Raw genomic sequence first — 27,789 nt, forward strand, 5'->3', positions numbered from 1 at the left:
TCAATTTCCCTCCTTGAGGACTTTATTCAACATTTACGGGCTGAATTTGCACACTTTATAACATGCAAGACTAAACAAGACTGTCTCTATCAATATTACGGAAGTTTCTCTATAAGTGCAGGTTTTATTGATGCAAGTTGAGATTTTGAACTTACCCTTTACTTTCATTTGTTGTATTTCGGTGATTCTTGAAATACCCATTTGGGATTTTGGACTTAAATCGTGTTTTTTGAGCTATTGAGATTTGGGGTTGTTAAATTTTGCGAGAAAATGGCTGTGGGCAAAGCAGATGAACCTGTAGAGATCTTTAAGGCTCGTTCTGATAAGAGGGAGTACAGAAGAATAGTTCTTCAGAACTCTCTTGAAGTTCTACTAATCACTGATCCTGAAACAGACAAGGTTAGTTGTTTTTGTGATTTTTTTTTAATTTCAGAAATTTTATGAATTTTATTGAGTTGGGTTGTTTTACAAATGTATTTTTGTATGTTGTTGGATCAGTGTGCTGCTTCTATGGAGGTGTCAGTGGGGTATTACAGTGATCCTAAGGGTCTTGAAGGCCTTGCTCATTTTCTTGGTAAGTAAGCTAGTGCATTGACTCTAGGTCTTGAAGACTAAGCTGCTTTTTTTGTTTTTACTAATGATTGTGGTGTCCGGGCCAGCTTGCGCGTAACCGTATACCTGTTACCTCCCACCAGCTCAACTACTGGTGTTTATCTTGACGTAACTGGTAAAGTTGTTCTCATGTGGCCAAAAGGTCATGAGTTCAAGCGGTGGAAAGTGGAAACAACCTCTTGCAGAAATGCAGGGTAATACTGCGTAGAATAGACCCTTGTGGTCCAGCCCTTCAATGGACCTTGCGTGAGCTTAGTGTACCCGGATCCCCTTTTTTGAAAAAAATTCTACTGTTTCGTTTCTCCAATATTTTCACTATTGTATCTACTGTATTTCCTTTCCTACTGATTTTGATATGCTTTATTTGAGATGAGGTTTTAGAAACAAACTCTCTACCTTCTCTAGACCCCACCTGAGTGACTACAATGGGTATGATGTTTCCTGTAGCTTTGATTCTATGCACCAGTATTCTGCCAACGAGGAAGGTGGTGAATCTTGGAGGGGTGGGAATTTTAACTTCTCTTAATGTGCAGCTGATGTGTTTTTGGTTAATTCCATGATCTTATTTCTTTGGTTTTTTGTGAGTTAATTGCACCCTTTGTAAGTTATTCCATTCTACTGTATGCTACTTTAGTTTCACTTTCTTCCATGAGGCAAAAGTGCACACTGATTCATAATGTTTTAAACTGCAGAACATATGCTGTTTTATGCAAGTGAGAAGTATCCTGTGGAGAATAGTTACTCAAAATACATCACCCAGGTATCTTCTTTTATCCTATTAACAATTATGATTTACTTTTCCCTACTCATGTGAAATAGCTTCCCTTCTTCCCACCGTTTGCAATCTATCTTCTCTTCAGGACTTTTTGAGAGCTGATTATTGTCTGTGTTCTTATTTTTTATGTTGAGATACAACTTTGATCGTTTTTAGGGGTTCTTTTATTGAGCTTCGATGGTGATAAATGGTGGTAGTTTAACTATCTGCATATTCTTCAGTCGTTAACTTGCTAATTCAAGGTGATTTCTCCTCCCCGAAATTTGAGGGGAAGGTTAGAATGTGTTGAGAAGTCATCACCAACTTAATATCCAAGACACGTCGAAGATGAATCTAGAATATGCAGGAGTTGTAAAGAAATGAAGATCTCTAGAATGAGTGTTCTAGAGAGAGAAGTCTAGAAATATTCTGGAAAGGGAAGTTCTAGAAATAAGTAGTTGGGGGAACATTTTAGAATAGAGAAGAAATACCTTTAGTTAGATTCTTGCATCACCACTTCACCACCTAAAACATAGACGTGGTTCATTTGAGATGTGTGTGTGCTCAAGTAAATATTGAGTGCTCAAGCAAGTAAGCAAGCAAGAAGAGAGTGATTGGGAGAAAAATAAGAGAATAAAGAGAGTTGCTAGAGTGTGAGGGCAAGAAAAATTGAGTGTAAGTATTATAAGATCGAAGCGGGTCTTTACCTTGCAATAATAAAATTCAAGTTGTGAATAATGGTGCAAAACAATTATTAACAGAATGTTAATATGAAATATTGTCTCGCATCTGAAGCAAGTATTGTGTGTATTCAATAAACTATTTACAGGAATTTGTGGTGTAACTCACTTCACCTTGCCTTGTCAAAAATTAATAAATTGTGGCGAAAGTCACTGGTCTAATCCATGGCTGCAAAATAAATTGTGGCGAAAGTCACTGGCCTAATGCACTGCTGCAATTTCTTCTCTTATTTTTCATGTAGAAGCTGAGCCACAATAACTGAAGAGATTGGGAATGCATAGACAACTCTGCGGGCTAGGAGGTTATAGATGATTTATGCAAATACACATAATATATTCTTAAGAGACAATATATCCAATCTGACATTCCAACATCAAGCAAGCAACTATATCCTAGTACCAAATCAGTAATGATCGGCCTTATGAATCCTCTACATTATTCCTCTCTGTTCAGATCTACTATATTCCTATACAGTGTTTTGGAAGGCAAGAGGCGACAAAAAGCAATGAGGGCCCATTTCACTGAGGTGAGAAGTGATGTGCTTGTTTTTTGAAGTGAAGCGTCATTTAATACAAAAAGATAAGTATTAATTTTTCATCTATAATTAACCAAAAACTCAATAGCAATAGCATATTAGGCAAAATTGATTAAGTTATTATGCAACTAAATCCGAATAAATGCTAAAAGAAAAAACTGAGCAAAAATGCAGAAGAAGAGGATAAAATCATAAAACAGAGGATGAAAGAAGAAAGAAGTTGACTGATTTTAGTTGCTGGAAAGCAGTGGAGAAAGAAGAAAGGAACAAGTACCTGAACTCTAGCTTTGACTTGCCTCATCTAAACGAAAAACAGAGATTGTTGCTGGACAGAGAAAGAAGGAGAGAGAAGTTGCGCAGGGTAGTCCGACTCTGACCAAAAAAACCTAGCTCTCAAATTGTAATTAAAAGTGAAGCTTCGCCTCGCCTCATATATGCTTTTCTGATCACTTCTTGCCTCTAGGAAAAAGGCACTGATTGTATGCTTCACCTCTCCTCATGCTTAAGCGCTAAGCCGAGCGCTTTCACAATATTGTGCCAACACGATAGTTTTCCTTATTCTAACAAATTATAAGGCATGTAATCTTTGCATGTACATAATATACCATTGCCTCAACCTAAATTCAGAATGCTGAACACTATTTACTTCATTTTCCTAGTAGTAATGACACAACCATATCAATAGCTAGGTAATCAATGAACAAAACACACTTCTTATTGGAGAATCGGCAATTCAAATTTCTACTATAAGAGATCAAATTAGAATCTCTAAGATCTTGGCAATGATCCAATCAAATCAATATTAACTTGTTTCTTGATTATGTTTTATGATAAACTATGTTTTTGCAAATGATGTAGTTTTGATTAATGAGACTTGCAACGGAGTTAACTCTAAGTTAGACGTTTGGAGACAGACCCTTGACTTTAATCGCTTGAGGTTGAGCATGATCAAGATGCAGAAGTTAATAGTCATTTATTCCTTCATTGCAAAGTAGCTACAAGCTTATGGAACATGTTTCTTGGTCGTCTTGGTGTATGCTGGGTAATTCCAAAGTCCACTAAGGACTCTACAGCTGGAAGGAGATAGGAAGAAGGGAGTCTAACTGAAGATTGGTGGGAGTTAATCCCCGCCTGCATCTGGTGATCCCTATGGAAAGAAAGGAATGGAAGATGCTTTGAGGATAAGAGGAACAACATCCAGAAAATTAAAATGAATAGTCTTAGTCTTTTGTATTTTTGGTGTGAACAAGATATGATGGGGGATATAGAACTTTATGCAGACTTTATAGGTAATTTGTAATCTCCCGTAGGGTAGTTTGATATGCTCTGATGACATTGTAAGTGACCTATGCTCATCATTTATTTGATGATGAGCCTTTTTGTGAATACACAGTTACCTTTATCTCAAAAAAAAAAAGATTGAGCTTGATCAAGACTGAATACTTGGTGCAAGTTCAATGATGTGACACATGAGACTGATGTGGAAGCGAGACTTAATTCACAGATCATCCAAAAGAGAGGTAGTTTCAAGCATCTTGGGTCAATTATCGGGGGAAATGGAGAGTTCGACAAGGATGTCACTCACCATATTGGTGCTAGGTAAATGAAATGGAGGCTCACATCTGGAGTCTTGTGCGATAAGAAGGTGTCACATAGACTTAAAGGCAAGTTGTACAGTTTGGTAGTTAGACCACCTATGTTGTATTGGTGCAGAGTTTTGGTCAATCGAGAATTCTCACATTCAGAAGATGAAAGTGGCGGAGATGATGATGTTGCGATGAATGTGTCGATATACCAGGAGAGATGTGTTAGAAATAAGGATATCCGAGACAAGTTGGGGATGACTTGTGGGAAGCGAGGTTGAGATGGTTCGGGTATGTCACTAGGAGATTCATGGATGTCCCCGTGCAGAGGTGTAAGAGGTTGTTTATGGATGGATTCAGGAGAGGGAGAGGTAGAGGTACATCAATGAAGTACTTGGAAGAGGTAATTAGATAGAATATGACATAGTTGCAGCTTACTGAAGACATGACCTTAGATAGAAAAGTGTGGAGGACACAAATTAGGGTAAAAGATTAGTAGGTAGGAGTGCGTCCATGATGGTAGGTAGGAGCGCTTTGTCTTGTTGCCCTTACTAGTAGTCGTAGGACTATTCTTGTAGTTTCTTGTTCTTCAATTTCTATGACTATCTATTCGTGTAGTTTGTTTATAATATTGTTTTGTTGTAGTACTATTCTGGTCCTTTCTCTGTTGTTTTTGTTACTATCTATTGTTAATGGTGTTTTCATTATGTCTTTTCCTAGATTGTTTTTGCCTTGAGGCGGGGGTTTATCGGAAACAACCTCTCTACCTCATCTCCGAGGAAGAGGTTAGGTTTGTTATACCCTCCCCAGGTCACACTGTGTGGGACTACACTGGGTATGGTGTTGTTGATATACTAGGTTACCTATAAAAAATGTATTACTATACTGGGTAAAGATCAAATAGGACATCACCAATGGCCAAAGGGGTACCAGTTGCATCAAATGCATGTTGTATGCAACTGTGTTTTACTTCTCTTTTGCTAATAGATGCACACAGTTTGTTGAGCATGTAAAATTTATTATAATTATGGTGGTAGAAGAAGAAATTATCAAATAATTGTTGGAGTATATTTGCGGCACTACCAACTTGATCCTGAATGTGTTTCATTCGGACTGTAAGTTTCTAGTTATTTCTCCACTATTCAATAAAAGTCAGTTATATGTAATCTTCACTATGATGTCCTAGCTTAATTTGGATTTTAAACCAGTGAGAAGAGGAGGTTATATTTTTTGAGGATAAGAGGAGGTTATATATTGATGAACTGCCTTTGTCCTATTTTACATTTTATATGAAATTCTCTGTTTTAGGTTGTCTTGGAAAAGATTAACAAATTGCTTCTGAAAACTACGTTTTCGTTTCTTTTTTAGCTTCACTCTCCTCGCACTAGTCCTTGTTTATATTTAAATGTTATTTGGCAATTGTAACTCCACGAATGCCTAGCAATGAGGTAAAATAGTTGTTGTGATGTAAAAATTGTTTGGACATTTAAAGAAGATGCACATGGGGTCTAAACATATGAGTTGTCTGTTAGATATGAAGACATCCTTTGTCATAATTCAATAGGCCAAATAAATAGTCGACCTCTAAAGTTTCCACACCACTTACCACCGCCCAAGAGAACCACCATGGCCAATTGGATGTGACTGGTTTCTTTGTATTCATGACAATGGGGGAGGGTGTAGGAAAATGAGTGTAGCTTGGTGTTAAGCTAGTGTTTTTGCTTTCGTTGTCAGCAAAAACAATCAACAACAATTCTTTAAAAAAGAAGAAGAAAGAATAGCTACTAGAGCTTTTACATCTAAATGAATGAAGTTTTGTATGAATTTCCCTTGAGGTAACTGTCTTATAGAGTTTGATTTTCTTCTCATTCTTGATTATTGATTCAGCACGGAGGTTCCACCAATGCCTTTACATCTTCTGAGCGCACCAACTTTTACTTCGATATCAATGCAGATTGTTTTGAAGAAGCATTGGACAGGTATGGAATTAATTCTCCTTATAATCTTTGAAAGAGTATATCTATCAAATGTCTTATGGTGTTTCATTATAAAGATTTGCGCAGTTTTTTGTCAAACCATTGATGTCACCTGATGCCACAACAAGAGAAATAAAAGCTGTTGACTCTGGTTAGGCTTCATAATTTATGCATGTTGATGCCCGTAAATATTAACAACTGCTGATTGCTCTTTCTTGTATTGTGCCCGTGGCAACTTGCTGAGTCATTTCAGAGAACCAAAACAACCTATTATCCGATGGTCACAGAGTGTACCAGGTATTTATATGGACTCAATAGCCAGCTTTAGGCTTCCTTTGGTACTTGTGATGATTCCTTGATGACAAAGATAGATGAAGTAGAAATGTGTGATCCATCTGTTCAAAGATTAAACTATTAGAGAGGGGATATTGTCATTTTCCTTTAGGTCTTCACATGCCCCTTTGTGTAAGAGCATGATTCTATCATTAGGGACAAATTATTCTTCTAGTGGATGGCGGTTTGATTTGAGGGCAGGACCTCTTGCCTACTCAGATACCATATTGAATTGTGTGATCACATGTCTAACAACTTAAGTTATTGGTGAGGGACCTTTTTATTTATTTAGTTTAGGTCTGCAACAATGTATAGGATTACCTGGTCCTTTATCCTCAATAAGGATATGCTGAATATTGTTCTAAGATCTTTTGATTTCTGAACTTGTTCCAATGCTATGACTGTTTCTCTCTCTTATCTTGTGTATCTTGAGATTGTACGTTTGTTACATACCTGTTAGAGCCGCGTTGTTTACACTTCCAAATTTTTGTTTTTATATCTTTTGGAGTAAAGAACACCCTTCATTATTTTGCATTACTTTCTGTGCAGCTTCAGAAACATCTGAGCTCAAAAGATCATCCATACCACAAATTTGGCACAGGTTTGTCATTCTATGTGCAATCTCTTCCATTTGACTCGACTACATGGCTTGCAATCTAATTTTGGCTTACCTTAATCCATGTTTAGCTAACTTGTCTAGTGTCTACTGCTGCACCTTTCTCTGATTTGTCCTTTTCAGAACATCAATGCTGTAAATGCAGTATCTTTGGGTTTCGGATAAGCCCGAGTGTTGGACTAATTTTACTTAATCACTTCTTTTGAATAAATTATTTTATAGACAAAAAGAAGTCTTACGCTTTCAACACTAGTAGGCCCTCTACCTCTTATTCCCCTGCTTTACGATACTATAAGATACAACATTATGAGGATTGTGTGATTTCTTTATTTTCCTACATAACTAAAAGGAACTATACTTTTGGGTTAGGTCGTAGAGTTTACAGATCCATTTTAGTGCGATCTATTGTGAATAAATTTTCTATCTTATTGATATAAAGAAAAGTTCAGTTGAAATATTTCACTCCTTCGTTTCAATTAATTCATCATTTGGCTATCAAAAATAAATATTTCACTACTTCATAGCCTATTTTTCTATCATCGATATTGAAACTACTTGCCTGGCCAATCAAACAAGCATTAAGAACTCCCTATATTCTGTTTCTCTTCTGGAACTGAGAGCACCGCTACATTTCCTTCTTCTTTGCTGCAAACTCTCAGTAACATTGACAATTTTGTCATTATCTGTAGGTCGTATTATCCAGTATCATCTTTTGGGCTTTAGTGGCTTTGCCATAGCTTTCGTGATATTACCTTTCTGTATTGGAGAGATTAGGAGGTTACTCTATCTCTGTTGCACATTGTTTCGTTTGACATTTAGAAACATTTGATTCTTGCACAGGTAATTGGGATACCCTGGAGGTGCAGCCAAAAGCAAGAGGCTTGAATACAAGGCAGGAGCTTCTCAAATTTTATAAAGAAAATTATTCAGCCAACTTAATGCATTTGGTTGTTTATGCAAAAGGTAGTTGGTGATTTCCCTTTTCTTCCCTATAAATTATTACTGTGGAAAAGCATCTATGCTAATTTTCTCTTTTAAAACACTCAGATTGCCTTGATAAAGCTCAGACACTGGTACAGAGCATATTCCAAGAAGTTCCAAATACCAATAGAAGTTACTCTCCTGTTACTGATCAGCCTTGCAAATCAGAACATCTTCAGGTGCTCAAATAGGTGTAGAGGTCATAAATTTGTTACAAAAGTTAAAAAAGTATAAGGGCTATGTTCTAGTGAATCTCTTTTCTCTTGCCCCTTTTGTGTTGGCTGGATTGGAAGGTGTTTTTTTAGTGGTAAAGATTAGCGGCAAGACAAGGAAGGGAGAATGTGTTTATGATATGGGGTCTTATGATTGATAATTTCTACTGTGCTTATGATTTATCAGATAGATTTTGGAATTTGTGAAAAATGAATGGTTTTTCCTATACACGCATTTGATTTTATCTGCACTGTAGTTTCAGAGGAGAGAGCTAAACTTCTGATTGTTTCCTACCACCACTTATCATCCTTCGTGATCTAGCTTAATTGGCTTTGGTAGACAACGCATGAAAGAAACTGTGAGCCCTTTCCTTGTCTCTGTGTACTTGTGATGCAATAAGATGTCACCTAAGTTTAACAAGTCACTCAATTATCATATATTATATACTCGGCACTGAGTTGACATATCAGATATATTCTGTACGTTTTTTAATCGACGTTCCTGCTGGATTATTCCAAGACCTGCTACTCCTTAATCTCATAGAGAAGTCTTATTGATGAAGCGTGAATTATGCCAAATTTTCTAGGAGTGCGTTGAAACTTCCCATTTTCATTTTTCATTTTGGGTAGGGGTGTCAGAAATGCGCTAGTAATCTACGTTCTTCTCTCTTCTATTGCATTCTCTTCATTATTACAAAGACATGGTTGTCCTATGCCTATGATTCTTTACTCTTTGTTACACAGATTCTAGTCAGAGCTGTTCCAATAAAACAAGGTCATAGTTTGAGGCTTGAGTGGCCAATAATTCCAGACTTAACTCATTACAAGGAAGGGCCTTCACTCTATTTGAGCCACTTGATTGGACATGAAGGAGAAGGATCCTTGTTTTATATCTTAAAGAAGTTAGGTGAGTTCTCAACATAATCGTTAGAAATTCTGATTCTATTTCACCAGACATTTGTTATGAGGCACTTATGGAGCCCTTGAGTTCTATTGCAACAATATGCAAAAATAGTGAAAACACACAAGTGTGTTGCTTACAAGCAAATCTTTTGAGTGGTTGAGATATTTTTTCATTAATTCTATCCAAAGTAACCTTGCAAGAGGCTGCGTATAGTATGCAATCAACAATAACTATTGCTCGAAAGAACGAAAATGTTTTTTATCTACCATGATAAGTAGCGTGAGGATTGATGTAATGTTAATTACATCTGATAATCCAACCTCTCTCTCTCTCTCTATTATTCTGGAAGTGAGGCACACGTTGAAGTTAGAATTACTTGTTAGTTGTCAGGACTCGACTCTCCATACTGTTTCTAAAGTACTCAGTGCTGTTTATCTCTGCAAATCATTGCAGGTTGGGCAACAAGCTTATCGGCTGGAGAGTCAGGCGGCGGTCATCACTTCTCCTTTTTTGAAGTTTATATTAGTCTGACTGATGCTGGGCATGGTTAGTTTCCTCATCCCCCCCCCCCCGGCCCAAAACCCCCGCACGCCCTTATGTGGAGAGTAAATTAATGGAAATGTGTTTGTCGTCACCCTCCATTTTTTCTGGACTTTACCTTCTGTCGGGAAGTCTACTACACTGACCATCATGTCTCAATAATATTTCAGAACATTTTGAGGATGTTGTGGCACTGGTCTTCAAATATATTCACCTTCTGCAACAAGCTGGTGCCCGCAAATGGATATTTGATGAGGTTGTTGCACTTAATTTTGTATCAAACACAAAAGTGTTCATTATTGTTTACAGCAGAACAATAAATCTTCAAGGTTAGAGGAAGATTTATTGATGAAACATAGGAAACATACATAGCAAATTAAATTTCCTCAGCGATCTCTGCCTTTTCCTCTAATTCAATCCTCATATGTTCCTCAAAAGTGGCTTCACTTTAAAGTGCATCCAGAAGTAAATATGTTGGGGAGAAAAATCACAGAGTTACTTGTCATGTCACAATTAGCTTTTATTCCCAATTTATAAATCTAAAGAGAGCATGATAACACACAGAAACTACAGAAGGAGAGGATTTACTTTATGTAGTAGGTGTTAGTTCTGTAAGATTCTACTGAATCTGTAAGACCTCTCTTGTTTGAAGTTTATACGGGCATGTTATCTGAAATATATGGAGCTAAGTGGGTGATACCTGGGAATCTGCAGCAAGCTTGATCAGCTAGCCGGGACAGGGACCAAGGAAATTTAGAGACAGGATTGGAGAAAATACCTTAGTGTATTTTGGGCCGTTCAAATAGAAAAAAACTCAGATATTTTGAGGGAAAAGGTGAACCCATATCATATGTAAAGCCTAGATATTGTCAAAATGTGTACTTCTGGTTCTGGTGTAGAGTGAACTCACCTATGTAAGTTTCTCATAGCCAATGTAGAGAATGGATGATGGTTGTCATAGATTGACAATTGTGTAAACATAGTCAAATATTTTTAAATCTGCATAGTATTGATGTGTTGGGACATGTTCTTGTGGGCACACACTCCCTAATTTCTCTTAAAAGGATAATTATTAAGTAATGACATGATATGTGACTAAATAGAGTGCAATGAATATATCATTTATAGTGTGGGAATGAAGCGTATATTATTGCTGTTTTTTGTGTTGTAGGATACTGGGATGAATATTGTAATAGATTGCATTCTGGAAATTATGGACTCCTGTCACATCTAAAAAAAAATTTAAATTCAGACTTTTGTGCATCCTCAGTACCTCCTTGGTGCTGTTTTGTGTATAGTAAAATTATCTAATGTTCATGTAAAACTTAATATATGAAGAATGTGTATGGTTTAAGTAGAACATGTACCAAGTGAGTACCCACAACTTATGCACTAAATGGCTTCTTGAAGACATGGTTTATGGGGGCTGTGAGTTGTCTGAACTTTCCCCAATATCAGTGCTCAATACTACTCCCAATATATATATATATATATATATATATATATATATATATATACATACACACTCTGAACTGTCTTTGTAAACTCATTTTTCATTTAGAAAACAAGGTTTCTCTTTACTCAATGAAAAATACATTCTGGGTTGACTTTTCTCAGAAAGTCTACTCCTTTTCTTCATGTAAAAATGAACATTTGGGAAATACATAGTTCCCTTACTCTTTCTCAAACTATTCTTTACTTCCTCAAAACTCAGTTTAAACAATAATATTTTGTTTAAAAGATTTTCTATAAGAATTCAATAGAAACTCAAGAATAGGGTTCATGCTGAAAAATAGACATGAACAATCTGGTCAATAATCACAATACACAATGTACAACAATTCAATGATTAAAATTAGGAATTCAATAATCCATAACTCAAGAACTTAGAACTCAATATCAACTCATCTGAATACTGAAATCTAGAATAGAATCCTTAGTTTTCGTTTACTAATTTGAATGTAGATGTAGGACGTGAGGAAGAACTAGTCCAACACTGTGATAGTCTTGCATACCGAAAGTCTTTGGCAAAATAGATGAAATTTGAAGAACGCTTGAAACCCTAGTTTTCTCCTCTTGAATCCTTGCTCTTAGTTTTTGAAGTGTTAAAGAACGTAAAAAAAAGTTTTAACACTGTTTAGACCCTTAATTAGGTGAAAAAGGGTCGTGTTTAGGCTTAGAAGGGGTGGGAAACCCCTCTTTAAAAGCTGACAAAAACTGTCCACGGGACTATCTATGGTTTGTGGTTTGATCTAGATCCCATCCTTGGAATTGATATTGAATTTTTAAGGCTCAAAAGTCCATTTATAAGTCCAAACGACAGCTAGTAGTAATTCTTACGGCCCGTCGGTTGGATCCGTAGGATTTGGGTCCCAAAAGTTGACTCCCAACACTCTACCGACAGACTTGATAGGACGGATCGTTGTTCAACCTATAGCCCGTTGGTTGGAGCCTTAGTTTGCAGACTGAGAAATCTCTGATATGACAGTCTTTGGTAAAACGATCATCACTTTTTACTCCAAACATGAAACGGGGCAAACTTGATGACGTTGGAAATAAGACTCAAAGACCTTTAATTTGGTAGGTCATAGGCCACCTAATTCATTATGTACGTGGGAGATATGATCGTTTGAAGATGACCTAAATAAATCTTATGTCAACTTATTCGGCAATGAAGCTTTAAGGGGTTCTTGTGACCTAAGTCATATTCAAAAATCATTCCTACACTAAAGAATTGACCTTAACACAGTAAAATTAAGAATCACTTAGTACGACCTTATACTCAAATGAAGAATGCTTCAAGTTTTGACTTATAAATGTTCGAGGTGTTACAGAAACTTGACCAACTGGAAAAGTCAATACTTATCCGGGGGAAAGACTTGCTATGATCAAAAGTGTGCTGAATGCCTTACCAACATACATGATGTCTGTTTTCCTGGCACCACCTGGTGTAATCAATAGAATAGAGGTAGTCAGAAGAACCTTCTTTTGGCAAGGAATAAAGATAAGAGGAAGTATCATCTTGTCAAATGGGAAGAAATGAACATAAGCAAGAAGATTGGGGGAGTGGGCATCAGAAACATGAAGTTTCTAAACCAAAGCCTTTTGATGAAGTGGTTATGGAAATTTGCATCTGCTAAGAACTCATTGCAGAAGGAAGTGATTGCTGCAAAATATGGAATGAGGGATCAGTGGATGACAACAGAGGTAGCCTCTCCACATGGGTCTAGTGTATGGAGATCTATCAGTGATCTATGGGATCTGGTGCTAGAAAGATCATACTGTAAGGTGGGAATTGGCAGAAAGGTGGCTTTTTGGATGGACAAATGGTGTGGACAATTTTCACTTAGCCAAAGGTTTCATGACCTCTACAACCATATGTCAAATGCAACAAGCAACTGTAGCAGAATTATGGAATGATTAAGGGTGGAATTTGCACTTCAAGAGAAACTTAATGATTGGGAGATGTGTGGAGTAGCAGAGTTTTTTTTCACCCTAGCACAATTTAGTAACCTGTCTAAGGAAGAGGATTCACTGGTATGGAATGTGGGGAGCGAAGGGTGTTTTACTGTTAACTCAGCATATGAAGATCTCAACACAGTTAGCATTGAGGAAGTAGAATGGCCTTGGAAGATGATATGGAAAACTAAGATAGCCTATAAAGTAGACTATTTTACTTGGTTGTTAGCTAAGGAGGCAGTTTTGACATATGAGAACTTGAACAAGAGAGGTTTTCACCTGTGTTCCAGCCAGGTGCTTTTTGTGTGAAGAGCAAGGAGAGACAGCCGACAATCTCTTCTTACACTGCAAGTGGACAAACCAGCTGTGGCAAATGTTCACCAATATGAGAGAGATCAAATGGGTGAAACCAGGAAGCATCAAAGTGGTTTTGAAGTGCTGGAATAGGATTTGAAATGCAGGAAGAAAGGAGGAGAGATGGAATATAATCCCATCATTTATATGGTGGACAGTATGGCTAGAGAAGAACCAGAGATGTTTTGAAGGAAAGAGGAGCAACAATACCAAGATTTCAGCTTAATTATTTAGCTCTGTATTATTTTTGGTGTAAAGAAGTAGTCTTAGATTGCTCAGAAGTAATCAACACAACTATAGAATGGCTGTAACTTGGTAGTTAAATACAACACTTTTGGAGGGAAACTACACTTTTGAGGAAGTATACCTGTGGATAAATATAGACTAACGGTTACTTTTCTTTAAAAAAAAAAAAGAACTAAAGATAAGCAAAAAAAATCTGCTGAAAATGACAAACTCCTAAAGTCTAGAAAGTACAATGTAATCAAAATTCAAATAGAAATCAACTCCTACATATTAGATCTAACTAGTTGATTGGGTGTAACTAGTTCCTTAGTTTCTTGTGTATTGATTTCTATTATTGTTTGTTGTTCCTTGAACTTCGACTATCATATTATTTTGTTGTAGTTACTGTCTTGTTACTAGATTTTGTTTTTGTTACTATCTGTTATTCTTGTACTGCTATTATTTATTTTTCTGGACTGCTTTGGACTATTTTCGTGTGTGTGTGTGGGGGGGCTATCGGAAACAACCCCTCTACCTGGTAGAGGTAAGGTCTGCATACACTCTACCGTCCCCGGCCCCACATTGTGGAATCATTCTAGGTATGATGTTGTATAGATTCCAAGTGATTGTAGGTATTTCGAGATAATTTTCTTCCATGTGATTTTAGGTTCACCTTTATCTCCTTTCAACATCTTCAATTACCATGGTTTCACATCTTCAAACTGTTGCATTTAGGAGTCAGCATAGGACATGACCTAACTGTCTCAAAATTCAAATCGAGAGATCAATTAATCTAGTTGCATAAAAGCTCTAACGGATATGAAACTTTTAGATGATTTTGTGTGTGTATGTGAAAAAATAGGTACATATGTGTGGAGATACAAATATTTGCTAGCCAACTAGTTTGCACCTATATTTTGACTCCATTAGATGATTGGTTTGCATTGAATTTAAAGAGAAGCATAACTGGTCAATTGTGGGCACACAGCGAAGCATTGATATAATAAGACTGCTTTTGTTCTTGATCAAAAAGAAAAAGAAAAAACTGCATTGTTTTATAGATAATTTGCCATATAGTATTGCAATGAAATGGTTCATAATAGAGTGGAAGGCATTCAAAGGATTTATATAGCTGTCCCTACTAGTTAGGGATTGAGATATGGTTCAATGATTGAATAGGAAGTTTTCAACTTCTTGTATTTATTTATTTACATTTTTTGTTTGATGAATTGGCTTAATAGTTAGATGTACAAATGTTCGTTCTTTAGTCAAAGTTTCTAGCTCACATATATTCTAAACATGCAGCTTTCTGCTATATCTGAAACTAATTTCCATTATCAAGACAAGAGTTCTCCCATCGGTTATGTGGTATATGTTGCGTCGAACATGCAGGTACATTCACAATTGTGTTCCTGCATTTGGTGTCAATTCATTTTTATGGATGTTTTTGATGTACTCATTGATTCTTTTTATCTTGTTTTTTTCTTCATGCAACTGATATTTTATGAAAAATCAGAATGCTAGAACCAAAAATATCTCTAGAAGTATAGATTTTTTACAATTCCATCACATATCCAACTCCTAAAATGGTAGATGTTCAATGGCGAACAATCGAGTGATGGGCATACTTCCATTGCTATACATAGGAAGTAACAAGTGATGTCAAATATTCTTCTTGTTCTCAAATCTTTTGCAATTTTTCCATATTAAAACGCAAGTGCGCTGGAGCTTAAGAAACTCAAAATGCAGACTAAGGGAATTGTTTTCTTGCCCTCCTCAATATGACATTATCAAAAGGCTTGACAGTGAAATTTCCTTGCTGATTGCATTGCCACATGAATATAGCTAGCAGCGTAAACTTTGTGCTGATGAACATTGTGTTACCATTAAAACTTGTTACTAATTCCCGATATATAATGCTGATTTAAATGAAATCCCACTTTGGATGTGCACGGGCATTCAAAGGGATTTACTAAGGTTTTGGGTGACTCCTCCATAAGGTGTTTTTTTGGATCATCAGTTACCTGTTCATGTTATTTGAGTCAACTTCTGGAATGCCTGTTGTGACACTCATACTAAAATGTGTATCTGAATCTTAAATTTGGTTCACCGTTGCATGAGACTGTTGAGCTATATAAAGTCCACCTATGATATACAATGCTTATAAAAGCTTGGGTCACCCCACTCACTGCTTTAAGGCTTTGAGTTGAATATTTAGATTCTTTCACATATCATCTAGCAGAATAAGATTCTCCTTCAACTCAGCCATCTCCTTCTCTTGTACTCCTTTGTCCTTATGATCGCCAATCCCAAAAGTTTCTGTTGACTCTGGGCCGCTTCCATTTTACCACCTCCCTAATTATTCTTTTTTCCCTCATGGTAGAAATGACAGATGTCAACGGTTCAAATCCCATTCTCTACATACAAGTATGTTATCTATCGGAAATAATTAGGTAGCCCACAGAGGTAGGGGTAAGGTCTGCATACATCCTGCCTTCCCCAGGCTCCACTTGTGTGATTATACTGGGTATGTTGTTGTTGTTGGTGGTGGTGGTGGTGATGGAGATGACGAAGAGCTTCTGGAAAGTGGTTGGCATTGCTATTTCCCTACCAGTGCTATCTCAAAATGTACTCCTCTACCCCCTCTACCTTAGATTTTATGTGCTATCAGAATTTCTCCATCCTCCAATGATTTTCTTCCATAAAGCAGCTTCATATGAAGTTAATATGCCAGTATATCTAGAGGTATTTAACTCCCAATTCCTCCATCCCCATATCGAAAGTAACCTTCTCTAATTATGACAATGTGAATAAATCTCTTCCTTCCCATTCCACAGAAAATTCAAGAATTCAAAACTGCTAATGAAAATGAGGTCAGATAAATAGTATAGTAAGCAAAATCATATGAAAAGAAGGGGGGTGAGAGTTTCTTGTTTATTATTATTGTTGGCTTAGTGAAGAAAGGCATAAGTTAGGTTATTAAATTAGAGAGTACACTCGATTAAGGTTATCTTTCGTTCTTCTGACAGAGTGTCCTAGTGAACCTTATCGACAACAAGGGTTTCATTGTTTAATCTTCATGAGCGGACCCCGTTTGCCAGAAGATCAATGGCTTTGCCTGCTACCACCCTTGTCATGTCCTCCACTTCCGGAATCTATTCCAGAGGAAAGAGCTCACCCTTGCAAACATTAATTGTCAAACCAGAATTTGCCTGAAACCATAATAACGATCGAAGTAAACATATTGTTAATGGAACCTTCTTCAAAATAATCTAAAGGGTAAGCTAGTGAGTATCCTTTTTTAGGTTTTTCTGCTGTGGAAAATATAGGAAACAATATTATTGAATTGTTGCTGTGTCTACATTATTACAGTGACACCCTATTTATAGACCCTAAAATACAATCCTTTACCAAGTAGGATACTATTAAGTATTCCTGTTCCTATTCTAATAGGATAGTATAAACCTATTCCTATTCTAATAGGATTGTATAAACCTATTCCTATTTCCATAGGATTGTATAAACTTATTCCTATTCTAACTCTCCCCCTCAAGCTAGTGCATACAATTCATGTACCTAGCTTGTTACAAATGTAATTAACACGAGGACCAATGAGGGGTCTGGTGAGATATCTGCAAGTTAACCAATCGACTTCACAAAATTGACAATCAAATCTCAATGTGTTTGTCTTCTCATTAAATACTGGATTTGATGCATAATGTCGACAAACACATAGATAAATTCTAGTGTTGAACTTTCCAAACTAAACCTGCAAAGATTGGTTCAGACCATAGAGTGACTCACATAATCGACATACAAGGCTACTAAACTCCCCCTGAACAACGAGGTGCTCAAAACCTAGTATAAAGTATATGGATCATGTTGGAATCAATAGACGAGTCGATATTAAACAAGTCACCGAGAAACTGGTTGAAACATGCTCATATGTCGAGGTATTAGATTTGATGGATAAAAGTGGTCACAATCTAAGAAATAAAATTATATAGGCAGGGTCGGAATGATGTCACGACCCAACTAGAGAATGAAAATTATATAGGATAGTTCGAATTTATGGAACGACCCTATTGAAAAAGAGAAATAATATGGGTAGGGTTGGAATGATAACATAAACCTACACAAATCAAATTTGAGGAGTCACCGGAAAGACGAATGGAACTATGCAAATCAAATCTGAGTCACTGAAAAGACACATGATGCTATGACACTCAGATATGAGAAAATAGTTTGGAAAAATACACGGCACTACACAAATTTAATATCGAAAGTAATTCAAAGAGATGTACGGTGCTATGCAAATCAGATATGCAAAAAAAAGGGTAGTCACTGGAAGGATGGCTCGATGCTACACAAATTATATATGAAAAAGTATTCACTAGAATGATGGCACAATGCTACACAAATTTAATATGAAAAAGTAGTCACTGGATGATGGCACGATGCTACAAAAATTGAATATGAAAAAGTAGTCACCCAAATGATGGCACGGTGCTACATAAATTAGATATAAGAAAGTAGTCACCCGAATGATACACGGTGAGACAACTTTTGCTAACATAATCTTAGCAAGAGGGGAGGCATATATGGATATAGCCGCTCGCCGGCAGCGGAAGCTCTTTGATTGTTTACCAAGATCGTAAGGCCTGTCTCACCCGATGTTGGGGCCCCCCAAATCAAAATTGTCCACGCAGCAGATGCTAACACTGGGCATGAGGTGGGGTGTTAAAGAATGTCAAATAGTCTCACATCAGTGGTTAATGAGATGGGTGGAATCCTTATAAGGCTTGGGCAATCCTCCTCCCTTTGATCTAGCTTTTGGGGTGTGAGTTAGGCGAGACCTAATTCAACATCTGGAATAGAGGAGATTTCCATTGGACTAGTTAAAAGACTTAGATAGCACCGGGTTTACATAAGAAAAAGTTCATTGTACAGAAAAGAAATTAGATTAGTCATTGCACTAGAGCGTCCAGGAACCTCCTGCTTTGGGGCCATCTCCTTTTTTACCAGTCGAGCTGCCCTGTCAACCCTTTGTGGCGCTTGCTTCTTAGCTAAAACTCACACAGCGCAAACATCATAAATGAGAACTAAACATAGTATGACTGCCTAGCGCACGGGGAAAGAATTAGCTATTTCACCCAAGAGAGAAATTGTTGAGTGAGTGATCCGGCCTCTAGCCCTTCATTGATGGATATGTCACATGTCTTCAAAAAACCCCGACCTCAGTAGAAAACGAATGGCAAAGCTCTCATTTACACTAGCATAGAGTTAGCCGATGCTTATTTCCTAGATACCATCATTGCTTCTTCTCTGGAGAAAGAAGTTCACAACTCATGGGCCTTCTACCTCCGATTGAATAGCAAGTCAATCATAATCCATATTTCGTATTTGAATAGGTACTACCAATCCATTTTAACTGAATTTTTCATCAACGTCAAAGCAAAGAACTATGTTTCTTTCCTTCGAAGCTCCAGGATGAAGATACAATTTTTACGAAAAATTGTTTTAAAAAATTAAGTCATGTTTGCAAAACCCCTTTGATTGGCAAGTTGATTCTTGTCTTGATCAGAACAGCTTTCAGTCTAAGGCATCTGTCTTCACAGATTATCTCAATCTTTCTCTTATTCTCATAGTATAGATAGTTGAGATAACTTGATATGATTGTGGTTAGGTATACACTCTATAAATTCATTTTATACACCAGTTTCCCATTCTAATAATGATTTTTTTATGGACTTACCAAAAGAATATGAACTGCGTATATTTGAATCATTTTTTCCAGCTTTACCCGCCAATAGATTGGTTGGTTGGGTCATCTTTACCTTCAAAGTTCAGTCCAGACATTATTGAAGCAGTTCTAAATGATCTCACACCACAAAATGTCAGGTGAGTTGGCCTCCACATAGACAATTATATATTTTTGAACTATTGTTTATGCAAATGGGTACTTGCATTACTCAGCTTCTCGCTGATTTCAAAATCCAATCCTTACAATGTCTTTTGACCATGTTATTCTTTTTCTAATCAAGCTTTTTACTATGTCCATTGGATGACATTGGAAGTCCAATGACTCTAGTCCTGATAGTGGTGGGTTCAATATTAACTATTGCTGCATAGAAGTCAGGTTCTCATGACTTCTATGAAGACAATTGTTTTGTGTCATGGACTTGGCTTTGGTTCGATTCATGACTTTGACATGACAAGAACCCGGTACAGTTGAGGAATTCATTTTGGACAGGATCATAGTTTGTTGGGTTCTCCTTCAGGGAACATAGAGAAAGTGAAGAAACAGAATGACTGTGAATGACAAGCAAAAAGGTCTGCTTATGCAATTGTGTTTCCTCCTTATTCTTTCGGTAGAGCGGAGCAGGATGGAAAATGTTGATTGGGAGAAGAGGAAGGGACTGATGGTGTCTGTTGTCAGTGGCTCAGACTCTTGTAGGCATTTGTGTGTTCTCTTACTGCTGTTGGGCTCATTTAACACGAAAAAAGGCTCATATAACACCAAAGGTCAATTATACAATCATTGGGACTTTAATACTTATGAACCACTTTTCTTGATGAAAAGTGAGATCGTTTTACGCTGCCAAACTATTACATCATTAAACATCATAAAATCATGGCAAAATATTTCCTAGTCATTCCTCTGAATCCATGGCAGCTATCTGGATAATACGGATAAACATAAATATAGAAATTGTGTTAGAATTTCTGGCATCAGATAGTGTGTTCAACATGTATCCTTTGCATAAATAGTACTGAATTATGAGGTGTCATATATCATTACACTGTAGCTAAATCTTTCAGGAGTTCCTCTCACAAAAAAGTATTTCCAACAGAATCTTTTGGGTTTCAACAAATTTTGACGGTAATACAGACTCAATGGAGCCTTGGTATGAAACTGCATATTCATTGGAGAAAATAACAAGCTCCGTGATTGAGGTACGCAGTCAGTTATCTGTAAATACTGATGCTTTTTATTTGGGGAAGATTTGGCATTGAAATATTGCTTAAGTCCAATATTGACTGGTACGATGACACTTCTTTGAATGTGATAGCAATGGATGGAGAAGGCTCCTGATGGAAATTTGCATCTACCTGTTCCTAATATGTTTATTCCTACCGATTTGTCCATTAAAACTGTCTCAAACAAGGTATTACTAACAATGAAACCTCATTTTCACGTGCTTCACTTTATAAAATTCCTGAAATGTTTTTCCCTTCAATACAGATGAATTTTCCGGTGTTGTTAAGGAAATCCTCTTACTCAAGGTTATGGTACAAGCCGGATACATTATTCTCCATGCCAAAGGGCTACTGTATAATAGATTTCATCTGTCCCCAATCTAGAAGTTCACCTGAATCAGCTGTTCTTACCTGCATTTTCGTATGGTTGCTGAAGGACTATCTAAATGAATATGGCAAGTAACGAAGACTAAGATATCATGTTCCTTTATATGTTAACCTTTGTGAAAATGTGCAAGGACCTAACAATCAAAAAAAATTCCAAGGACCTTTTGACCGTTGAAATACTGATCAATTAGTTACTGAAAAATTCACTTAACTCAACTAATCAACTTTCCATCTTTCAGCCTACGATGCTGAGATTGCTGGTCTCGGTTATTGGATAAGTGGTCACTGTAGTGGTTTCGAGGTATTTATCTTGCACATGCATCATCATCATGAATGGAATTCTCTAAGCAATAATACAATTTATCAAAGTTAATCTTCACAAAACTCTCTCCTAACTTTCGTGTTTTCAGTTTAAAGAAAAACATAATAATTTGGTTGGAATGTCGTGAAGGTTTTGTTTCTTGGTTGCACTTTGGGGAAGCATTATGCTCATTCCGCTTAAGATTATTGTCATTTTTTCCTATCCCATGTGCAATCACTTTTTAGATATTGTACCCTCCCACTTTGATTTTCTTCCCTTTCAGGTTACTGTATCTGGATATAATCATAAAATGAGGATCTTACTAGAAAAAGTTATTGATAGGATTACCAATTTCAAAGTTGAGCCTGACAGATTCTTTGTTATCAAGGTAAGGGTCTATTGTCATCCCTTACAGTTTCTTTTAAGTCTTACCGTTCAAGCGGATACACTGATTGAAGACCAGATTGTTTGATGGTAATTGCTGCATCTAATTGTATCTGAAATGAATTGCTCCTGTCAGGGATTCACGAGTGTGCTAAATCTCGGCCTGCTTTAAATAGTGGGCCACATTTTTACATAAGATTGCAAGGATCTAGGCCTGCTTAAGATATGTACAACATTTTCACTTTTGATTTGAGGAACTTGAACTCTGTTTAGACATTTTATATTCATATCATGGGGTTAGGTATATTTTCTCTGTTTTCTTTACTTGATATGGACATTCAGCTTGTATTGTCAACAGTTACATCAAAGAGTGCATTCTTGGCTTGCTTCGCACAAATATGTCTCAGACTATACTGTTTCCATTTTTGGCTGGTTTGCCAAAAATTGTTTCCTGTTTAATTAGTTTGTTGTGTGTTTGTATATAAAAGAAAAACCAACATGGAGCAATATTTACTCTAATTCTGATCTTTGTAACTGCAACTGAATGATTCAGCCACTACATTTCCCAGCTAGCATTGCTTACAATAATTTTAGTATATTGTCATGACAAAAGACTTGCATTACTTGATTTGTGTTACCCCTCCAAAAAAGGGACTTCTACTGTTTGAAAAACTCTCGTATTGATATGGTCTTAAACTTATGACTATTACAACATTTGTGGTCTCTTCAGTATTATATTAAACTCTACATTTAGGTATTCAGAAACAAAAAAGCTAAATGAAATGCATGATAGCTTCTTTATGATTTTGGGCAAAGCATACCTTTTGGGTTAGATATAGCATATAGTGCCTAATCTTTTCATAGTGCCTAATCTGCTTAACTTGACATGATTTAGTAAATAATAATGTAGTAATCCTTAAATGGTAAAAGACGTAGGTTGAGAAAGAAGGATAACATGAGGCAGTAATAACACTAAGGAGGCGGATTTTAGTTACCCCATATACCTTATTGTAAGTCCAGGAATATTAAACATAGAGTAAATTAGATGAGGAAAATGGAACAATTGTGATTGCAGTTTGCTAACATTTCCAATCCAAAGCCGTGGACTGATATTCCTTCTCACGGACTCCTTTTTATCTTATGAAGGAGTTATTCTCAAAGCAATATCAAAACATCAAGTTTCAACAGCCATACGAGCAAGCTTTGTACTACTGCTCATTAATACTTAGGGAACACTCATGGTCATGGAATGATGAATGTGAAGCTCTTACTAATCTTGAAATTGATGACCTTGTTAAATTTTATCCTCTGCTTCTATCAAGGACATTTCTGGAGTGTTATGTAGCAGGTTTTTTTTTCTTCCCTACTAGACTTCTCTAGGATTTTTGTCAGCTGTGTATCATATTCACCCTTTTGATTATCCCTCTTCAGGAAACATCGACTCAAAGGAAGCGGTTTCAATGATCCAGCACGTTGAAGATGCCTTGTACAAGGGTTCCCAGCCTCTATCTCGGGCCCTTTTTGCGTCTGAGCATTCGTCAAGTAGAATTATAAATCTTGAAGAGAGCAAGAATTATTTCTATGCTGCAGAGGGCCTAAATACATCTGATGAAAATTCTGCTCTTGTCCACTACATTCAGGTACATGTGAAGTTACAACTTTTGTTCTTTTTTTTCAATGTCTTTTTTTTAGTAGTATCATATATATGACTGGATGCCCCATGGGAAAAGTCATATTCTTCTGCAAAGGCTTATTTTTGTACCTCCTTACAACAACATACCCAGTGTAATCACACAAGTGCAGTTTGGGGAGGTTTGGGTGTATGCAGACCTTATGTCTAATTGTCTACCTTTACCCATTATACCCCTTATATATGGGGTTTCCCTTTTGTTTAGCAATAAACTCCTACTTGTATGGAACAAGTATTGTTAGAACAGTTAAAGAGAAAAAGCAAGAATCGAATGATCAAAACTTGTAGAAGCTTTTAAAGAATTCAAAACCTGAAATGTCTATAATGCATTATCTTTTTCGAAATTTGGCCATTCTACTGACTTGTGGCTAGACAAATAATTTGTATGTATTTAAGCTCTCAAAAGTTCACAATGAGCAGAATGCGAAATCTTTCTATTGTACAACTTTATCCTGCTGGATATCTCATCTTTATAAGTTGGCTGGCTCTGTATGAGTCCTAAGTTGCACAGACTCTTCACTTTCGATGCCGCACCCGTGCCGAATTCTCCAAAAATACACTACTTTTGGAGAATCCGACAAGCACCCGTTGACATTTTGGAAGAGTCCGAGCAACATAGTATGAGTCTGGCCGTCTTTCTTAAGTTGGCTGTTTGGAAGGATCTGATACCAAAGCAAACTAAAATATGCAGGTGCATTCAGATGAATACATCAAGAATGTAAAACTGCAGCTATTTGCTCTGATAGCCAAACAACCAGCTTTCGACCAGCTTAGATCTGTTGAGCAGCTTGGTTACATCACATCACTTTCACGGACGTATGCCAACACTTCTCATTTTAATACTCTGTGAACGTCTCAACTCTTGTGACATGTGGCACATCTATTAAATTTTATTTCACTGCTGAAACCAATGTAATGTTAAACTGTAGGAGTGATGCTGGTGTTCGTGGACTGCAGCTTATAGTTCAATCATCAGTCAAGGTAAACACATCATATCTTCTGTATGTAAGCCAGCGAAGAAATATTATAAAAATCCTTTTACTTCAGTTTGAGAGACTAATGGTTAGCCACAATACAGGATCCTAGATATATCGAGTCGCGATTCCAGGCATTTCTTAAGACGTTGGAAACTCAGCTTCATGACATGTCAGATGATGAGTTTAAGGTCAATTATTGAACCTCCTTTTGAGATATTCATTCAGAATAGGTACCATTTTCAGGGTTTGAATCTCTCCAGAAGTTAAAAAAAGAATTGGATAATTTCTTCTCATCTGCTTGAGCCTTGGTAGGCAGAGTCCAGTATTAGTCTAGTTGCAGACAAGTTGAATTGGACACTGCAATTATAAAAAGAACTATACCAGAAGAACAACAATAACACAATGGCATCATTGTGACAACTCTCAGGAAAGTAATATTACCAGAAGTATCTACACGGAAATATCTTAAGATGAAGATCATAAATACCCAGAATAATGGTAAAAAGTTTGAGAGGGTAGGCAAAGTCAATATGAAAAATATTTGCTATCATGAGGAACGCGGTTTGTACAAGGCAGCATAAATTGTGACACTTCAATCAGTAAAAATTAGAGGTGTGCTTAGTTTGAATACTGTTTGATATTGTCATTACATCTTCATCAGATGCGCTCAGTAACCCTGCAAGAGAAATTTATTTGACCGACTGTTCTTGTACTTAACAATCATTTGCTGCTTTTGCTGAGGATAGAATGTGATGTATCTGCTATCCTGATCTTCTGGTACTCAGAAAATTGATAAGTCCATGTGGCTTCATATGTTAGCTTCTTTCAATGCCTTTCTTCTATTAGCATGGCAGGTCACAGACCGATTTCTTGGTCATCAAAAAAAAAAAAGAAAATAACAATAATAACAATAAACCCAGTCAGTAACAAACCAATAAAGTCAAAATCAAATGATGGTGCTGAATAAAATGTTAGGTTGATGTGAACCTTATTTATTATTTCCACTGGTCTGCAATCTTATATATTTTGCCTCATCCACTAAGATTTTGATTTTATCATATACAATGCAGAAAAAAGTCAATGCTCTTATTGATATTAAGCTTGAGAAGTTTAAAAACTTACCGGAGGAAACCAATTTTTTCTGGTGGGAAATTTCTAGTGGCACCCTCAAATTTGATAGAATTGAAAATGAGGTATGGTTTTCTTTTATTCATATGCCATTTTTTATTTCCATGAATTGAATTGACAGGTTAAGGGAGATTATTGTATGTCTTTCCTTCTCCCTTTCAGGGAGCGGAGGATAATTGGCATGGGTGGTGGCTGTTTGGCACCTTTGGGTCAAACTAAAGGGATATAAAGAAAGAACTCTTCCAAGTCTTTCTTACGAGATGTTGACTCCTTGAGGAATATAATTCTTGATTTCGAAGGTGCTGGTGGATAGTCAAAGTGCACGAAAGTAGGCACGAATGCCTCTATTGTAGAAAAATATTCTTGCTTTCTGAAATGCTGAATAAACCAGTAAAAGGTACTATGGCTCACTGTTCCCTGAAAGTTAATGATCTTCCTTTTTTTAGTTTCTGGGAGTTCATAAGGTACTATTTGGCAGGCTTTATTTAAGTGGAGGGTCTATAGGAAACAAACTCTCTATCTCTACGAGGTAGGGGTAAAGTCTGTGTACACTCTATCCTCCCTAGACCACAGTAGTGAGATTCCACTGGGTACTGGGTATGTTGTTGAGAGTTCACAAGGTAGAATGATTGCCTCATGGACGTACTTTCTCTCTGAAACAAGCATTTACACTTTGACTTGTATTCATGAATCAGGTTGCAGCACTGAAGCAGATAACTAAAATGGACCTGATCGATTTCTTTAATGAATATGTGAACGTTGGCGCTCCTAAACGGAAGTCATTAAGCTTACAAGTCTTTGGAAGCTCACATTTTTCTGAATTCAAGTCGGAGAAAGTCGATCCAGCTGAACCAAACGTCGTCCAGATTGAAGATATATTCTGTTTCAGGAGATCTCGCCCTCTTCACCATTCATTGAAGGGAGACTTGGTCCATTTGAAAGCTCATGATATTGATCATCAATGAAGTTTACAGTACAGGAAAATACAAACCCAAGAGATGGAGATATTTAGTTGAACACTGTATTCTGAAGTAACTTGTTCACTATAGACATAGCTGTTACTCATTGTACAGTGCAAATATAAACTGTTAAAAAGGAAATGAAACAAACTGTTTTGCTTCAGAGACCGGGGTTCAAATCCCCGACAAAGTAAAAACACTAGGTAATTTTTTCCGTTGTTAAAAAGGAAATGAAATGAACCCTTCTTATTATAGCAGACTGGAGATATTTGGACTATTAGAGTATCATTCTGTCTTTGCTTTTTTCAAATTCATGTATGTGTCAATCCAGGAACATCGATGAGTTTCTACATCGTTTTGGGGATGGGAAATTGGTTTCTTTAGATCGTCTTGGACAATCGTTGTTCATTAAACTAGCTTTCAGAATTACGTCTGACTCAAGGTCTATTTTTTAAACATGATATCAAAATCAGGTTCATTTCAATTTTAATTAACTTGTGCTCCGAATATTTCTTTAGTCCAACCAAAATCAATTATCTAAGGTGTTCCTTAAAAAAATAACACAAAATATAAGATGAGTATTGATGACATAAAAATATTCAATAAAAATAAAATGAAATTATCATATAAAATAAATAATGTAAAGTCATAATGAAAATAATCATAATTTAAAAGTACTAAATTATGCTAAAATAAATTTCATTAGTATTTGTTACATTACTAAATATTTACGAAAAATTTAAACTAGATTATGTATTTTATTTATCTAAACAAATGTAAAACTAAAGAACAAATATTCAATATTATTGTCATTTCTAGTATTTAATTGATTTTCTTTTGCATTTGTATCAATTTGATTTTGATTTAAGTTTTATTATAATTAAAGATCTATGAACTATAATCTTTATTGAATCATGCCGAATATCAAGTTTTAAACTTGAAAAAATATATTAAGAGATAATAACTATGAAATAGTATAATAAAATATTTTAAAATGATATCAAAGTAAATATTTTTATGCATAAAATAAAATTTTTAAAATACATATATAATTTTCGGTTCATTTGGTCTCGAATTGATTTTTTTTAGTTAAAACCGAACCAGCCCAAAATATAGTCGGATTTTTTTTTCAATATCAAACCAAGTCAAACCAAATC

At 36.3% G+C, this 27,789-nt stretch overlaps 1 protein-coding gene across 9 annotated transcripts; it reads left to right on the forward strand.

The window, feature by feature from the left end:
• On the forward strand, positions 1 to 26,912 carry LOC107017877 (insulin-degrading enzyme-like 1, peroxisomal). Of its 9 annotated transcripts, XR_001456567.2 has the most exons (28): positions 3 to 399; positions 499 to 574; positions 1,305 to 1,372; positions 6,113 to 6,204; positions 6,279 to 6,352; positions 6,455 to 6,498; positions 7,084 to 7,135; positions 7,991 to 8,113; positions 8,198 to 8,310; positions 9,088 to 9,250; positions 9,701 to 9,793; positions 9,958 to 10,043; positions 15,131 to 15,217; positions 19,623 to 19,726; positions 20,680 to 20,782; positions 20,899 to 20,994; positions 21,072 to 21,261; positions 21,433 to 21,494; positions 21,778 to 21,882; positions 23,025 to 23,226; positions 23,310 to 23,518; positions 24,260 to 24,384; positions 24,498 to 24,549; positions 24,647 to 24,733; positions 25,616 to 25,738; positions 25,836 to 26,070; positions 26,152 to 26,293; positions 26,369 to 26,509. XR_001456567.2 is itself a non-coding variant. In XM_015218154.2 (26 exons), the coding sequence occupies exons 1-26, from the start codon at positions 271 to 273 to the stop codon at positions 25,890 to 25,892; spliced, it is 2,715 nt and encodes a 904-aa protein (XP_015073640.1). In that variant the 5' UTR covers positions 3 to 270; the 3' UTR covers positions 25,893 to 26,073. The 9 variants fall into 9 exon arrangements, 7 of the variants coding, with proteins under 7 accessions (XP_027771959.1, XP_015073640.1, XP_027771955.1 ...); XR_001456566.2 differs by lacking the exon at positions 26,152 to 26,293 and having other exon boundaries at positions 4 to 399; positions 26,369 to 26,510; XM_015218154.2 differs by lacking the exons at positions 26,152 to 26,293; positions 26,369 to 26,509 and having other exon boundaries at positions 25,836 to 26,073.
• Positions 26,913 to 27,789: the final 877 nt, after the last annotated feature.

This window comes from Solanum pennellii, chromosome 4 (genome assembly GCF_001406875.1).
Source record: "Solanum pennellii chromosome 4, SPENNV200".
NCBI lineage: Eukaryota > Viridiplantae > Streptophyta > Magnoliopsida > Solanales > Solanaceae > Solanum > Solanum pennellii.

Coding starts and splice junctions, on each gene's coding strand:
- LOC107017877 (XM_015218156.2), top strand. CDS start 271: ATGGCTGTGGGCAAAGCAGATGAACCTGTAGAGATCTTTAAGGCTCGT. Junction 575..1,304: donor AGGCCTTGCTCATTTTCTTG/GTAAGTAAGCTA, acceptor TTTAAACTGCAG/AACATATGCTGTTTTATGCA. Junction 24,385..24,497: donor ATCACATCACTTTCACGGAC/GTATGCCAACAC, acceptor GTTAAACTGTAG/GAGTGATGCTGGTGTTCGTG.